This window comes from Phoxinus phoxinus (assembly GCF_949152265.1).
Source record: "Phoxinus phoxinus genome assembly, chromosome: 5".
Taxonomy (NCBI): domain Eukaryota; kingdom Metazoa; phylum Chordata; class Actinopteri; order Cypriniformes; family Leuciscidae; genus Phoxinus; species Phoxinus phoxinus.
This window is the reverse complement of record NC_136880.1, coordinates 20,480,639-20,494,470: the sequence shown is the minus strand read 5'-3', so window position 1 is coordinate 20,494,470 and position 13,832 is coordinate 20,480,639. Positions and strand designations below refer to the sequence as shown.

The 13,832-nt window shown below is 39.3% G+C and overlaps 1 protein-coding gene and 1 long non-coding RNA gene across 5 annotated transcripts in view; one reads left to right on the top strand and one right to left on the bottom strand.

The window, feature by feature from the left end:
• LOC306999459 overlaps positions 1–7,983 on the bottom strand; it is a 65,114-nt gene extending 57,131 nt beyond the window's left edge. For 3 of the 4 annotated variants that reach the window (XR_013797857.1, XR_013797858.1, XR_013797859.1), the window contains exons 1-4: positions 7,826–7,983; positions 6,704–6,844; positions 3,027–4,781; positions 2,698–2,811 (exon numbers count right to left, since the gene is read on the bottom strand). This is a non-coding gene — a long non-coding RNA (uncharacterized lncRNA). The remainder of the gene's footprint in view (positions 1–2,697; positions 2,812–3,026; positions 4,782–6,703; positions 6,845–7,825) is intronic. The other variant, XR_013797860.1, reaches the window with a different exon arrangement.
• Positions 7,058–12,123, top strand: gadd45aa (growth arrest and DNA-damage-inducible, alpha, a). Its single transcript, XM_079614138.1, has 5 exons — positions 7,058–7,163; positions 9,521–9,700; positions 10,255–10,356; positions 10,463–10,679; positions 11,364–12,123. The coding sequence occupies exons 2-5, from the start codon at positions 9,660–9,662 to the stop codon at positions 11,475–11,477; spliced, it is 474 nt and encodes a 157-aa protein (XP_079470264.1). The 5' UTR covers positions 7,058–7,163; positions 9,521–9,659; the 3' UTR covers positions 11,478–12,123.
• The last annotated feature ends 1,709 nt before the right edge of the window (positions 12,124–13,832 follow it).

Genomic DNA, 13,832 nt, shown 5'->3' with positions numbered 1-13,832 from the left:
GCATCTCAAGGGGTTTATCCTAAATAATAAAATGTTACATGATGAATTAAAAAGATTTATTTTTTAAATTATATATAGTGTTGTGACGGTACCAAAATTTCAGTATTCGGTACAGATACCTGTGAAAATCCACGGTTCTCGGTACCAATTTCGGTACCAAAGCTAATTTAGATTCAATTTGCAAATAAAGTGTATATCAATTTGTTAGATAACATTAGATCAAATGACCTAACAATAGGTTATATACACTGAAGCAATTATTCTCCTTGGGGTAATTTAAAAATGTAGCCTAATACATTTTTAAAATCAAAAGTTGTATCTGTTCATGAACAATCAAGTGTTTGTATTAAATAACATTCACAAACATACATTAATGTTGTAAAAATATATTGTTCACTCAATGTGTTGATGTTAGATAAGGCATTAAGTAATGTTAATGAATGGTATCTTATTGTAGTGTTACCAACTAAACAGGAGATATTTGACTTGACTGACCTTTTATTTAATCCAAAATGCGTTCATATTTAATTTTAAAAGGCCTTTTAAACTAGATACAACCGCACACGATACCTCTTTAGGGGCCGTTCACATATCGCGTTTTATGTGCGTGCAAATTCTTTACTTCAAATGTAGGCGCGCGGCTTATAATAGAGCATCTCAACAGGTCATGTGACAAAAACCAGCGGCCTTTCCGTAACAACATGGAAAGCTCGGCCGAACAGCTGATCATAGCTGTACAGGGCGGCTTTTTATTTATCATCTCAATGAATATATCTAGTAGTAAAGCTAATGCAAGGGCTAGAAATCAATTAATTATTTGATGATACTTCCTCGTCATCATGGAGAGCGCAGTTTGCACCGCTTTCTCCTTTCCACAAGCGCGTGCTCTCCCGTTGCTATGCAACCATGAACAGAGGCGCGCCTGGAAAACGAATTTGCACGCGCAAAAAACGCGCTATGTGAACGGCTCTTTCCTCCTTTCTTGTCAACAAGTGGATTCAGAGTCACCGCATTAGCAGCGCGGCCGGTCGCCATGTCTCAGTGTGTTTATGAAGAGGACGCAACTGTGCACCTTTCGGACAGCGCGTCAAGAACCGGTTTAACCCGATACTTCGGTACCACCGGTACTTAAGAAAAGCTGGTACCGTAACCATTTAATTTTTTTAGTACCGAAATGGTACCGAAGTACCGGGTCTTTTGACAACACTAATTATATATATATTTTTTTTTCTTTTTTTTTTTCTTTTTTTCTTTTTTTTAATGAGAGTAATATTCCTAGTATTTTTTGTGAAATGTAATAGCTTTGGTGCGTTCTCATGCAAAAGTTTTGGATGCAGAAATACGGTCTATTGTTATGTAATGGAAAGGTTTTTTTAAACATTAGATTTAGAAACTTTGGGAACTCCCTTTAACAGCAAAGAACAATATTTCAGTAACACATTTTAAAAAGCCTTTATAATGCATTATTAAAAGTATTACTAATGCATTAATTATGCCTTGTAATGCACCTTATGGTCTGACATTGTATGGTCTCATGAATAATTATTACCAGTTATAAAATATATTATTTACAGATTCCTTAGTACACCTGAAATTGTTTGTTTGTCATGTGTTTTATACTTTATTGTATATGTATTATATCTATCAATAATGTTCATTATGAATACCTTTATAATCAGGGTATATACAGCAATCCTTAAGTTAAATTTAATACTTTTTAATACCTTTTTTACTACCTTCAGAATTTTTTTTAAAACCATCACGACACTGAATTGCAAGTGTTAATCAGCAACCTTTCTATTATTTACACAGATTTTGACATATATAACATACAAACAGGCATAGATTTAGAGACTGATGTTGACAACATATTGCACATATTTATTTCACTTAGTAAATAAAAATAAAAAAACTACATAAAATGTGCAATGGAGAGAATGGATAGTTCCAGCACACTGGCTGGCATTCACTGCAAGTTGATGCATTACAAACTGGCATCTTCTATGAACTGTTGTTGATGCATTACAAACTGGCATCTTCTATGAACTGTTGCCAATTCACAAACTGGCATCTTCTATGAACTGTTGCCAATTCACAAACTGGCATCTTCTATGAACTGTTGCCAATTCACAAACTGGCATCTTCTATGAACTGTTGCCAATTCACAAACTGGCATCTTCTATGAACGACCACTGAATATGACGTCAGCATCAAACATAAGTTGAGACGGAGACGAAAGATCTTTGATTATGTGCCCAGATATGCTAAAGCACATATTTAAACGAACTAACGCGAACGCAGATGGAATTTCAATCAGAATAATAGGACACCTGATAGTCTGAAAAAATAATACCTAATTTGGAAAAAATAATACCTCTGAGACCACATTTAACACTTTTAATGGCCTTAAATTTGACAATTTTGATTTATCACTTTTTAATACTTTTTAAAACCCCGCGGACACCCTGATAATGCATTATAATTATATAATCTGCATTGTCCCGTAGAAGGAATAGACATAATCATGTGATGCTGACCAGATTTAATGAGTAATTCTTAGGGAAAATCGTATTGCTTCTAACATTTCAATATGAGGGTTCAATGGATTGAAAAGGATATGTAACTCATCCCAGATTAAATTATTAAAATGTTTAATTGTTTAAATCTAAGTAAAATTGAGAGAAAGGAGGGACTAACCAAAGCTCTCTTCCGGGTCAGCTGGGACCTGGGCTGAAGGCTGCTCTGAGCTGTCTAGTTCAGGTGTGAATTGTTTTTGTGTGGAGGTGGCTGACACACCTACTGTACACTGTCCTGTTGAAGAAACAGACAACCATGTTATGCTGGCCAGGTTTAATGAGTGATTCTTAGACTAAATCTAAAGCAATACCTTTCTATCATTTTTAAAATACAATATAAAAGAATTTTGAATAGAGGACCTAGAAAACATAGTAGCAGATTTGAAGGAAATATTTCCTTTTTTGAATACATCTGAAAATAATAATAAAAAAGAGATAGAAGCGACTTACATAAACTCTCTTACTCCGACTGGGCATGGGTGCTCCCTGGAGGGAAGAGATGGGCACGGGTGATCCAGGAAGGGACTATGCATGATCAAGTCACGGGGCTTCTACGTGAGGGATCCTACGTTTCGCATGCTTTATAGTTCTGCCGGCCACTTCTGCTCCCTGGGGGGCCTCCTGTAGTAATGGGGACAAGCTCACAACTGCAGGTTGACTTTGTTGAGCTCTGGTGGGCACAAGTACTTCCTGTTGAGACCCAGGAGCTCCCTGTTGGGAACATGGTGAAACAGGTGCTGTCTGTGGGGTCCCAGGATGCACCTTTTGGGACTACCTGGGTGAAAGAGACTGGTGCATTTTGTAAATTCTCCCTCAGATGCTCAGCAAGCCTCCGTTTTGCTTTTAATATTTTCTGGATGGGCAATGTTACTGACTCGGCCGGCACTGCCGCTGCCTGTGGAGACCTGGCAGGCACTGCTGCTTCTTGTGGGGTCCTGACATGCACAGGCGCTCCTATTGGGGTACTGTTGGGTAAATGTGCATCAAGTGGGGACTTTAGTAAGCATGGGTGCTACCTGTATGGAAAAGGGTTTAGGCTTCTGCTGCAGCAGCTCCTTCCTCAGCAACTCCGGGATCTTCAGAGGTCTCCTTTCTGGGATCTTGTCAGGGATACCCTGAGCACCCACCCAACAGACAGGTGCACCCTTTAGAGAAGAGGCTATGGGCTTCTGCATCTCCTGCCTCGGTGGCTCAGGAATCTTATGTTTTTTCTTCTCTTGGATCTTGTTGGGCAGATGTGCTCCCTGTGGGGAACAGACAGGTGTTCTCTGAAGAGAATAGGCTCGCGGCTTCTGCTGCTGTAGCGCCTGCCTCTGCGGCTCACGGATCTTTAGATTTTGCCTTTCTGGAACCTTGTCTGGCATGGGTGCTCCATTTGGGGAACATGTGAGCACATATTAGGGCCGGCACAGGTGCTCTCTGTGGAGACTTGGCGGGCAAATGTGTTTCTTGCATGGATACAGAAAGCATGGCAGCTCCCTGTGGAGACCCAGCAGGTATAGGTGCTCCCTGTGCAAGAGGCCTTTTGCAGATGCCCAGGGATCCCAAGTTTCCCTCTCTGTTGGGAACCAGCAGGTACAGGTGGTTCCCTGTGGGGGCTCGGCAACCAAACCTTCTACTTTCTTCGCTGCTCGCTGGTCTTCAATGATGCACATGGGAAGCCTGAGTGTGTGTGTTGGCTTCTCAGAAGCATCCCTGAATACCAGGGATGAGGTGAGTTTCCCCTTTCTCAGGACCAACAGGCACAGGTACTCCCTGTCAGAACGTGATGGGCACTGGTGCTCCTTGTGTGGACCCATCAGGTATGGATACTCCCTGAGTCTTCTTCTGCCTCCACTGCTTCTTGGACTTCAGTGTTGCATCTGAGAAGCCTGAGTGCGGAGACTGAGCATTCTCAGATGAATCCCTGAAGACAAGGCATGTGGGGCATGAAGTGTCACCTTACTCCACTGTTCCCCACCACTGCCATGAGGTAGGGTCCTCCATATGCATGCTCCACAGATATGGGGCAGGAAACCTCCATTATTGCCCACCACCGCCCCGCAGCAAAGGCCATGACGAGCTCATCTGTTCAGGATGATAGTTCAGGAGCTCTCATGAATATAAGTGGGCATGGTTGACACAGTCATATTGATGTTGGATTTGATGGTGAAAGATGATCAAAAGAAGTGAACAATACTGCCTTTGTGCAATCTATGTAAGACACTGTTAAAGAAAGATAAATGGAAGTGATGAGTCGAGGTAACATATCGTATTTTCCAGACTAGAAGTCGCATCAGTCAAAAAATGCGTCATGAAAAGGAAAAAAACATAAAAAAAAAACATAAATGGCACTGGACTTAAGTCTCATTTATTTAGAAATTTATTTCACAAAATCCAAGACCAAGAACAGACATTTAATCTGGAAAGGCAAGTTATTCAGCTACACAATAGCACACAGAACAACAGGGGGAATAGGTGTCCGGCATAATAAGGGTGTCACGATTTCGATTTTAAATCGAAATCGATCGAAATTAAGTCACAATCTCGATCATCGAATTAAAAAATGGAATCGTCGATGCTGTCACGCCCCCATGTCACGTTCGGTCGGCTTGTCAAGCGGAAAAAAACACGCGTTGAAATGCTGCGAGTCAACCTCCTCTGGGGGCCGCACACCCGACGAGAAGCGCCGCGTCTATGACAACTCGAGGCATCGCACACACCGGACGAGAAGCGCCGCGTCGCGTCTATGACAACTCGAGGTATCGCACACCGGACGCGCACTTTCTCAGTTTATGACCTGCAATATTATGTTTAAGGACATTATGGAATTAAGATCATGTCTATGTTATGAGGCTACTCTACAATTAAGGCTATGTTCACACTTAGCGTCTTTTTTCAAACTGCCAGCGTCTGTTCTACATTAGAACCCTATGGAGTAAACCGTTTTTTCAAAAAAGTCCTGAGCGCTTTTTTAAACGCCACCGCCGGCGTCTTTTTCTGCAGCTCAGAGCGTCTTTTAAAGTTGAAAAAAGTTTAACTTTTCTGAAAAGAACGCCCTACGTCAAGCGCCTTTTTGACTGCTGACCAATGACAAGCGAGTAGCGAGACCTGTCGTTTCCATAACAACAAGAAAAATGGACACGGTGCCGGTAGAAAAACTAATCGTCCTTGTTTCGGAGCACAAGGAGCTGTTTGATATGAGTACACAACTCTATCATAACATACATCACAAAGAGGCTGTGTGGGCACACTACTGTTGCAGCTGTTGTTATAGCAACAAAAGACGCGCTCGGCTGCTATTTGTAACCGAACGCGCAGCGTTTTTTTTTTTTTGCTAAAAAAACGCCGTTGTTAACTTTTTTTTGTCAAAAAAAGACGCTAAGTGTGAACGTAGCCTGCAGTCTGAAGCACTTTATCTCAGAGAGCGTCCGTTAACTGAATGTATCCTGAAAATCCGATAACATCAGCACTTTCCATTCAACCAGCTGATTTCTGTAAATGTAAAACATGTAGGCCTATATTGCAGCACAGTGTGAAGTCACGAGACAAATAAATGTATATAAAATGTATTAATTTAAAATAAATTTAACATAAAACTATGTATATGGCGCACTGTGGCGCGGCAGGATTAATTTTGAACAAGGTCCTGAGCCGTTGCTGGGCGCCGCGGACAGACGCCGAATGGCGCCGCCGGTGTGTGTGTGTGTGTGTGTGTGTGTGAGTGAGTGTACACTCAGAGAATAAAGTGTTAGAATTTTAAAGACGTGGCTCTGCGCGACGGTTAAACTGTTTGTTTGTTTGTTTGTTTGTTTGTTGTGAACTTGAATGTCATCTTCTGTGAAGAAGGGGTTACAGGAGAAACTATCGCAGGTTATTTTGCTTAAGTTTCCAATTGACTGAAGATATAAGTTATTGTTACATTGTATTCTTAATAAATGTTTTAAATTTGACATTTGGTCTAAAAATGGCATAGCAACCTGTGCTTAAAAAAAAATAAAAAAAAACGAGAATCGAATCGAACTGTGACCTTAGAATCGAAAATTTAATCGAATCGAGGATTTGGAGAATCGTGACACCCCTACGGCATAATGTAACACATTAACAGTTATTCAGCTAAGTTACACAATAGCATAAAGAAAATATACCTGGGAGGCTGAATAGGCTAAATTAACATAAGCCAGCGAGTCCAACAAGTTACCGGTAAGCAAGTTCACCAAGCTCCCACGATCTCATTCCGCAACACTGGATCCATTGAATTCTTCCTTCTGAACGAAGAATTGTAGCTTCTGAACAAACAGCAAGTTGGAAGAAGAAAAAACGTAAAAAAAATATATATTATTATGAGAATTGTTATGAAATAATAGCATTATAATAATTTGTCGCATAGCCTATCTGAACATTATACTTTTAAAGGTAATCTTTTAGAGATTAGGCGACCGGCCAATCAGTCTGACATGTAGGCCTATGCAAACAAATACCGGTCAAATGCAGTCGGGCGCGGCATGATTAACATCGTGCAGCATCAGCATCACACGTGCACACGGAACGCACATGTAGGAAACCTCGTGAATTACGGCCGTTTCACACCGCAAGCGCGAGCAACGCGTATGTTTTTTCAGCGTGGCGTGCATGTTAATCAATGAGTGCATTCCATAGACAGTATATAAAGGTGCATTCACACCGCGAGCAGGAGCGTCGCGTGAAGCGGGGGTTTCGTTGCGCTGCTCACGCTCAATTAAAGTGAAAGCACACTTTAGATGGACAAAATTAATATGATTTCACACAAAAAGTAGTTATTTGTACCGGCAGGTCAAACTCAATGACAAATCGGAATCAGCCTAGAAAATTGTAATCGGTGAAATCTTTGGCTGGTATCAAACACCATCAATCTGATGTTAACAGATGTTTTATTTATTTCTACATTTGCCGTAGTATTGTCGATGGGTTCAATATCTTGGCCAGAACCTCGTGGTATTTGGGGCCTTGTCATGGAAAAGATTGGGAACCCCTGTGCTAGCAGCTAGTAGACTAGCGCGCGTGTAAGCATACATTTAGAGCATACACTTTCACTGCATGATTTAGTCTAATTAAAAATGCATGTATTCAAGATTCAAGATAAAGGGGCAAAAATGCCCCGGCCTGTATGTCTTATATATTTATATAATTGAATATAGTTAACCAATATTACACGGTAAGCGCCTTTCCCCCCAAATATCAGCATTACAAATGTGACATTTTAGTAAACAAGATATTATAAAGTGTCTTACATTTTAGACATCAAATCGCCTGTTTCGCTAATATTCCACCAACGAAACTAGTTCCAAAGTCCACAGCCATGTTTAGCGTCTCTGAGCAACACACGACGGTCGGTTACTGAATCATCTTTTTTAATAAATCAGCTGAATCATTTAACGACTCACTCAATAAAACTGTAAAATGCTTTATTCCAGAATGAATGAGCCGTTTGAAAGAATCGGTTGAATCTCAATGACTCACTCGTTAACAGTGACTTGCTGCCACCTCCTGGCGGGTTTATTTTCACATTTTAAGTATTTTTTCATTTTTAAAATAATAATAAATAAATGAAATAGAATTTTACGTTTTAACATTTTCAACATTTCAAAACATTATTTATGAATTTTTAACTGCTCTTCACCGATTAACTTTAATAAAGATTGATCTACAGTTATAAATTAGATTTGTTTAAACCTAAATGAAAAACCTGAAAAGCTATTTCATTTATTTTTGTTTTGTTGTATTTATTTGTGCTATTGCTCGTAATTAGATTATTTGTTCCTATTTTATAACTAACTGTTTCAATGAGTTACAGTAGCTTTTGGTGTCATAACCTTATTTATTATGGCAACATTTATCAAAAATAATGAAAACAATAGTTGGCTAATACCCATTTTATTTTATTTTGCTTTATAATTTTTTTGTTGCGTGTGCCAGTTAAAATTTTGTCAGGGCAAGTAAAAAAAATTAAAAAGTAGAAAAATCCTTACTGTTGCCGTTGAGCCCTGAAATGAGAATCGATCAAATTATTGACCAGTCTATATTTTGAGAAAGATCTTGTCAATGATTTTCAGTTGTGTTCAAGGTAATTAAAGCAATAGTTTTTCAATAAGATGTTAAAGTATGGTATTTGTGGTAAAAAGAGACCCTGCATGCTGTTGGGGCAAAAGGCACAATAATTAACATGATAATAAACAGCTGCCTGACTTTTCCATTTGAAACTCACCTTCCATTTCCATGACACGGTCCTATACTAAATGAAGCAAGGGTGTAGAGTTACATTCAAGCTATTTTAAGGCATGAATAAAAAAAATCATTGGAAAAAAACTTTAAATATGTAATTTTGGTGATCAAAGATGAGTTTTAAGGGATACAATTATTGACCACTTACACTTGAATCTTTATTGAGAGCAATGTGTTGATTTGTCCTCAAGGTGTCACTATTGGGTTAGAGATCACACCGCAAGGATTGCATGGCATTGGCTCACATAATCATTATCAAAACTGTTTGTATAACTACTGAAAAGTTCAGAAATTATTATCATAATTTTAGTGTCCTGCGTGGTTATAAGGCTTTTGTGCATCACTTTTAACTGTTTCAAGTGGTATTTTGATAAAATGCATGAAGAAGAGAACGTGTTAATGAATTTATGTAAAATTGCATTATTTATTTTGAAACTTGTGTTATGTATAGTATTATTTATTTGGCATGTTACATCATTTGGGTAATTTCCCTGCTTGTCTTTGCCCTGACATGTCACTGCAAAGTTTTCCAACAAGGTTAAAAACAACGTCACCCAACGTGACTGGCCACGCTTTGATATCTTTAGACGGACGAATGAGAGTGGTCGACTTTTGTTAGCGCAGACGCAGCAGCCAATCAAAGTGGATTTTGCTGATCTTTGATTTGCATGTGTCCAATAAGGATTATACTGCTCTCATTACAGCTCTCGGGGAAATTAAACCGAATGCAACGCCGCTCAGCGTCAGATTTAACCGGTGACAGCAGAGACAGAAGACCTACGAGAACTCGTGTGGATTTTATAAGGAAAATTATTCAAGTCCGTGCTGGATTTTACGTGCAACATGACTTTTGAGGAACTTAATGGAGATTACTCTATTGAAAGGTAAAATTGACAATATGTTTTTATTTGGCAATTCAGATATATAACATTATTATAGTAATTTTACCAATAATTGAATAATGTACTTATAAACGTACTTCAATAATAAACATCAACTATGTGAAATGAACATGATGATTTGGAACATGTTAAATAAAGATATATCTCAAACACATGTACCGGGTGAACTGTCAGTCGGCGGCACGAGCTCAGCTCACGAGACTCGAGTCTCACGAGACTTTTCGCTTGTGATGTGCCGGATTTTGTAGATCTTTAAAATGTTGCTAAATTATTTTTGCTCATATTTTATCTGCTTGTATATGAAAAATCTCGGCAAATTAGCATATACTAGAATTATTAGTTTTCAACCGCCGCAGTCTTAGAGCAAACGGTGCACGAGCTGTTGCTATGCACAAATGTGCAATTATTAGTTTTCATCCGCCACTAAGTGTAACGTTAAACGGTGCACGAGCTGTTGCCAGGCACAAATGTTCAATCTTCTCGATTTTACTAAACTCGTATTACTTAATAATTTATCCAAATTGTGTTGTTTACAGGATGGATTCTGTGATTAAAGCTCTAGAGGAGGTCCTGCGCTCCGCATTACCGCAGGGATCTATTACAGTTGGGGTGTACGAGGCTGCAAAGTCACTCAATGTGTAAGTTTAGGAGGTTTTTTCAATGTTACTGATTTTCAAAGTCAGTGCAACATGTGCAGTAGTTAAGTATAGGCTAAATAACTAAAAGCTCAACTCTTCTGTTCAGGGATCCTGATAACGTGGTGTTGTGCATCCTGGCCACTGACGACGATGATGTGAAAGATGTGGCTCTTCAGATTCACTTCACTCTCATTCAGGCTTTCTGCTGCGAGAACGACATCAACATCCTGCGCGTGAACAACACGCGCCGCCTCGCGCACATCCTCGGGGGCGCGGGCATGCACGGGAGCGAGCAGATGGATCTGCACTGCATTCTGGTCACTGTAAGTGTCAACAAATCATTGCATATGTTCTTAGAAATCTAAATAGTAAGCAAACGCCAGAATAGGCCAATAAACAGCACGTGACCCCACTCCCACTCCACTCTTCTTAGTAACTTTTTTTCTTAATCAGGACGTTTTTTGTTTGTTTTTTTACTTGTCAGGACAGGTCCAGGTGTAACTGCCATTGCATGACGTCCACATGAACATCCTGCTCTGTACTCATTCATATGCAAATATGAGTTTCTTGACTTAATGTTCCAGGTTGCTATTTTGCATTTTATTTTTAAATCAAATGAACAGCTGTTCATTCATCATTCTTATATTCCTTCAAAAGACTTCATAGGAAGCTTTCAATAAGATTTGCATACTCCCAAAATCACTGGTCATTTGAATTGTCATCTATTGCAACTTGACTTCACTTTGATTCCTACACAAGATTTGTTTTGGGAGGTCAAGGGGTCAGACTCATTAATGGTCAATACTAAAATGCAGAGAGCAGGATGGCTGTGGTGGAAATAATGTTATTGGCACAAAAAAAATATTTTAAATCCAATGTGCGCTGTCCATAGACAGTGCTGTCTGTAAGAAGAACTGGAAAGGATAGCGCTTAGAAGTTACACGGCAGGACATGTTCTAGCTGATACAAACAGATTGTAATCCCATCTCTTCTTCTGATGTTCACAGGTTCCACACGCATCCACATGGAAAAACCCAGCTCTGGGAAAAGTGAACCACTTCTGCAGAGAGAGTCGCTGTATGGATCAATGGGTGCCCATTATCAACCTTCCAGAACGATGAGGACAGCTAAAACCAAGAGGGGGAAACATGGATAAAAATATCTAGTAAAAAAGATAAAAGAGGTGGTCGCAAAAAGGACTGATTGCCCAGACCGGCGGAAACAAGGGACTGACCTTTAGTATAAACTGGAGGAGGAGCACCTTTTTGCAATCTGAGATGATTCAGCGCTTTTTGGCTTTGTTTGTGGGACTTTTTGAGGACGTCACATGAAGCTAATTGTGAATGGAAGTGAGCACCTGAGTATCTTGTGAGAGAGTTTATTGGTGGGGTGTCATAAAGCACTCCTGTTAATTACAGGATGAAATATTTCTCGGAGCAACACACGAAGCACTATTTTTCAAAGAGGCTGACCTATCTGTATCTTTGCCATCGGTTTTGAATAGTATACCATCAGTACTTGTTTATTAATGTTTGAAAATAAATCATACTGGCTTCTAAACCACTGAGATGAAAACTATGCATTCACAGTATCCTGTTTGGGGTTTTTTGTACATAAGTTAATTGTTCTTTTGTGGTCTTTAAATTATTTCTATTCTATTAATTTAAAGAAGTATTTATGTAAAAACTTTTTATACTATTATATTCGAACGTGAAAATGAATTTTGTGTTGTAATAAAGTATTTTTGAACACAACGTGGTAGTCATGTGGGTTACTCTGTTGGAGGTTTCTGGACTGGTAGAATTGACCCGACAACACCAGTGGGGATCAGCGGGGTCACGCTGGACTCGGTGGCCTTCGTGACTCCCTGTTACAGTCCGACAAAAGCCATCCAAGCCTTTCTTTTGTCCTGCTTTAGGTAGCGTGACCACTGCGTCTATTCATCAGATTCCTTTTTCAGCTCAAATGAATTGCTCAGGTTCAGCTTACTGTATCGCGTGCTCATGTCAAGGTCAAACTTGCTGTCATAAATCAGTTTGCACTTAATTGTGCTATGCGTGACAAACTGATACTACTCTGTAGGCCAAAAGTCAGTCACTGCGTAGCAAGTGCGCAAGACATTACACAAGCCCATCTGGAGAACGGAAGTGTCTCTCGGGGCGCCTCAGAAGGTGTGGTTGTGATCACATGACTGGCACATATTGGGTCAGGTTTCCAGACATCACATACCAGTAAATCAGTTGTGTAACCCACCACTTCCTGCACAAAGGTTATGAAGCAAGGTTTGACTGATGTTAGGTCAAGGCAGGTAAACCCCTGTCATGTGACATCAGGAAAAAACAGATTTGCACAAGGACAAAATAGCAGTTCTCAAAGACAACTTACATGCTAAATATGTCTGCAAATAGATGAACCAAGTTCATCTTGACCTTGTCAAACCATTCTTTGACCTTGTCAAAGGTCAGGTAGTCTTAACTTAAATAATGAATGCGCCTTTAGGTGTTGGGCAGTTTCAGTTTTGTGACGTCACTAAAATGACTATTTTTAGACCGCAGGTACAAGGGCCAGGTGATATAAGAGCTGTTTTGTCACTGCACCACCACTCCCTGAGCTCAGAATAACACACAGCACACACCACGTTAACTATCCTTTACTAACAATCATTTCTGTCACATCTCTGATGGCTAAGAGGAATTTTAAACATAATCCAGAATATAGTAATGTTAAAAAATTAGATTTTGTTATTTTAACAGCCGTTCAGTCAAAACTCTTTTTTAAAGTAATACTTTCAATCAGCAAAGGTGCATTAAAAGTAAAGACATTTATAATGTTACAAAAGATTTCTTCCCAAAATTAAAATGCTGTTCTTTTGACATTCTTTTCATCAAAGAATATTGGGGGGATGAATCAAGGATTTCACAAAAAAAATATCAAATACCACAAAAAAATTTTAGCGCCAAATCAGGATCATGTGACACTGAAATCTGAATGATGCTGAAAGTTCAGTTTTGCAATCACAGGAATAAATTACATTTTAAAATATCTGAAAATGGAAAACTTTGGGGAAAAAAGTAGTGTTTTGTTTCCTTTGTGTACAATAAAGGGATAATTCACCCATATGACTTTCTTTCTTTCTTTGAAACACAAATACAGATATTTAGCAGAATGTCCGAGCTGCTCTTTTCCATACTATAAAAAAAGTGAAGTTACCATTCACTTTCAGGGTACGTTTACACAACAACGATGTACTAAAAACGGAAAAGTTCTTCCTTCCGTGCACAGATGACAACGTAGTCAAAATGATCCCCATTCACACAGATCTGCGAAAACTATTAAAATCGCTGTTTTAATTATGCTAGGCCAGTAGATGGCGATATCACTTAGTAAAGAAACATTGCGCCTGAACATGTGACATACGCATGCACATGACGTCACCATTTTCACAAATTCGCATTTTTTAAAGTTCACACGAAGAC

Excerpts from the sequence above, each read along its gene's own strand:
- gadd45aa (XM_079614138.1), top strand. The coding sequence starts at position 9,660 with ATGACTTTTGAGGAACTTAATGGAGATTACTCTATTGAAAG. Across the intron at positions 9,701-10,254 it reads GGAGATTACTCTATTGAAAG|GATGGATTCTGTGATTAAAG; the intron begins GTAAAATTGACA and ends TGTTGTTTACAG. Across the intron at positions 10,357-10,462 it reads GCTGCAAAGTCACTCAATGT|GGATCCTGATAACGTGGTGT; the intron begins GTAAGTTTAGGA and ends TCTTCTGTTCAG.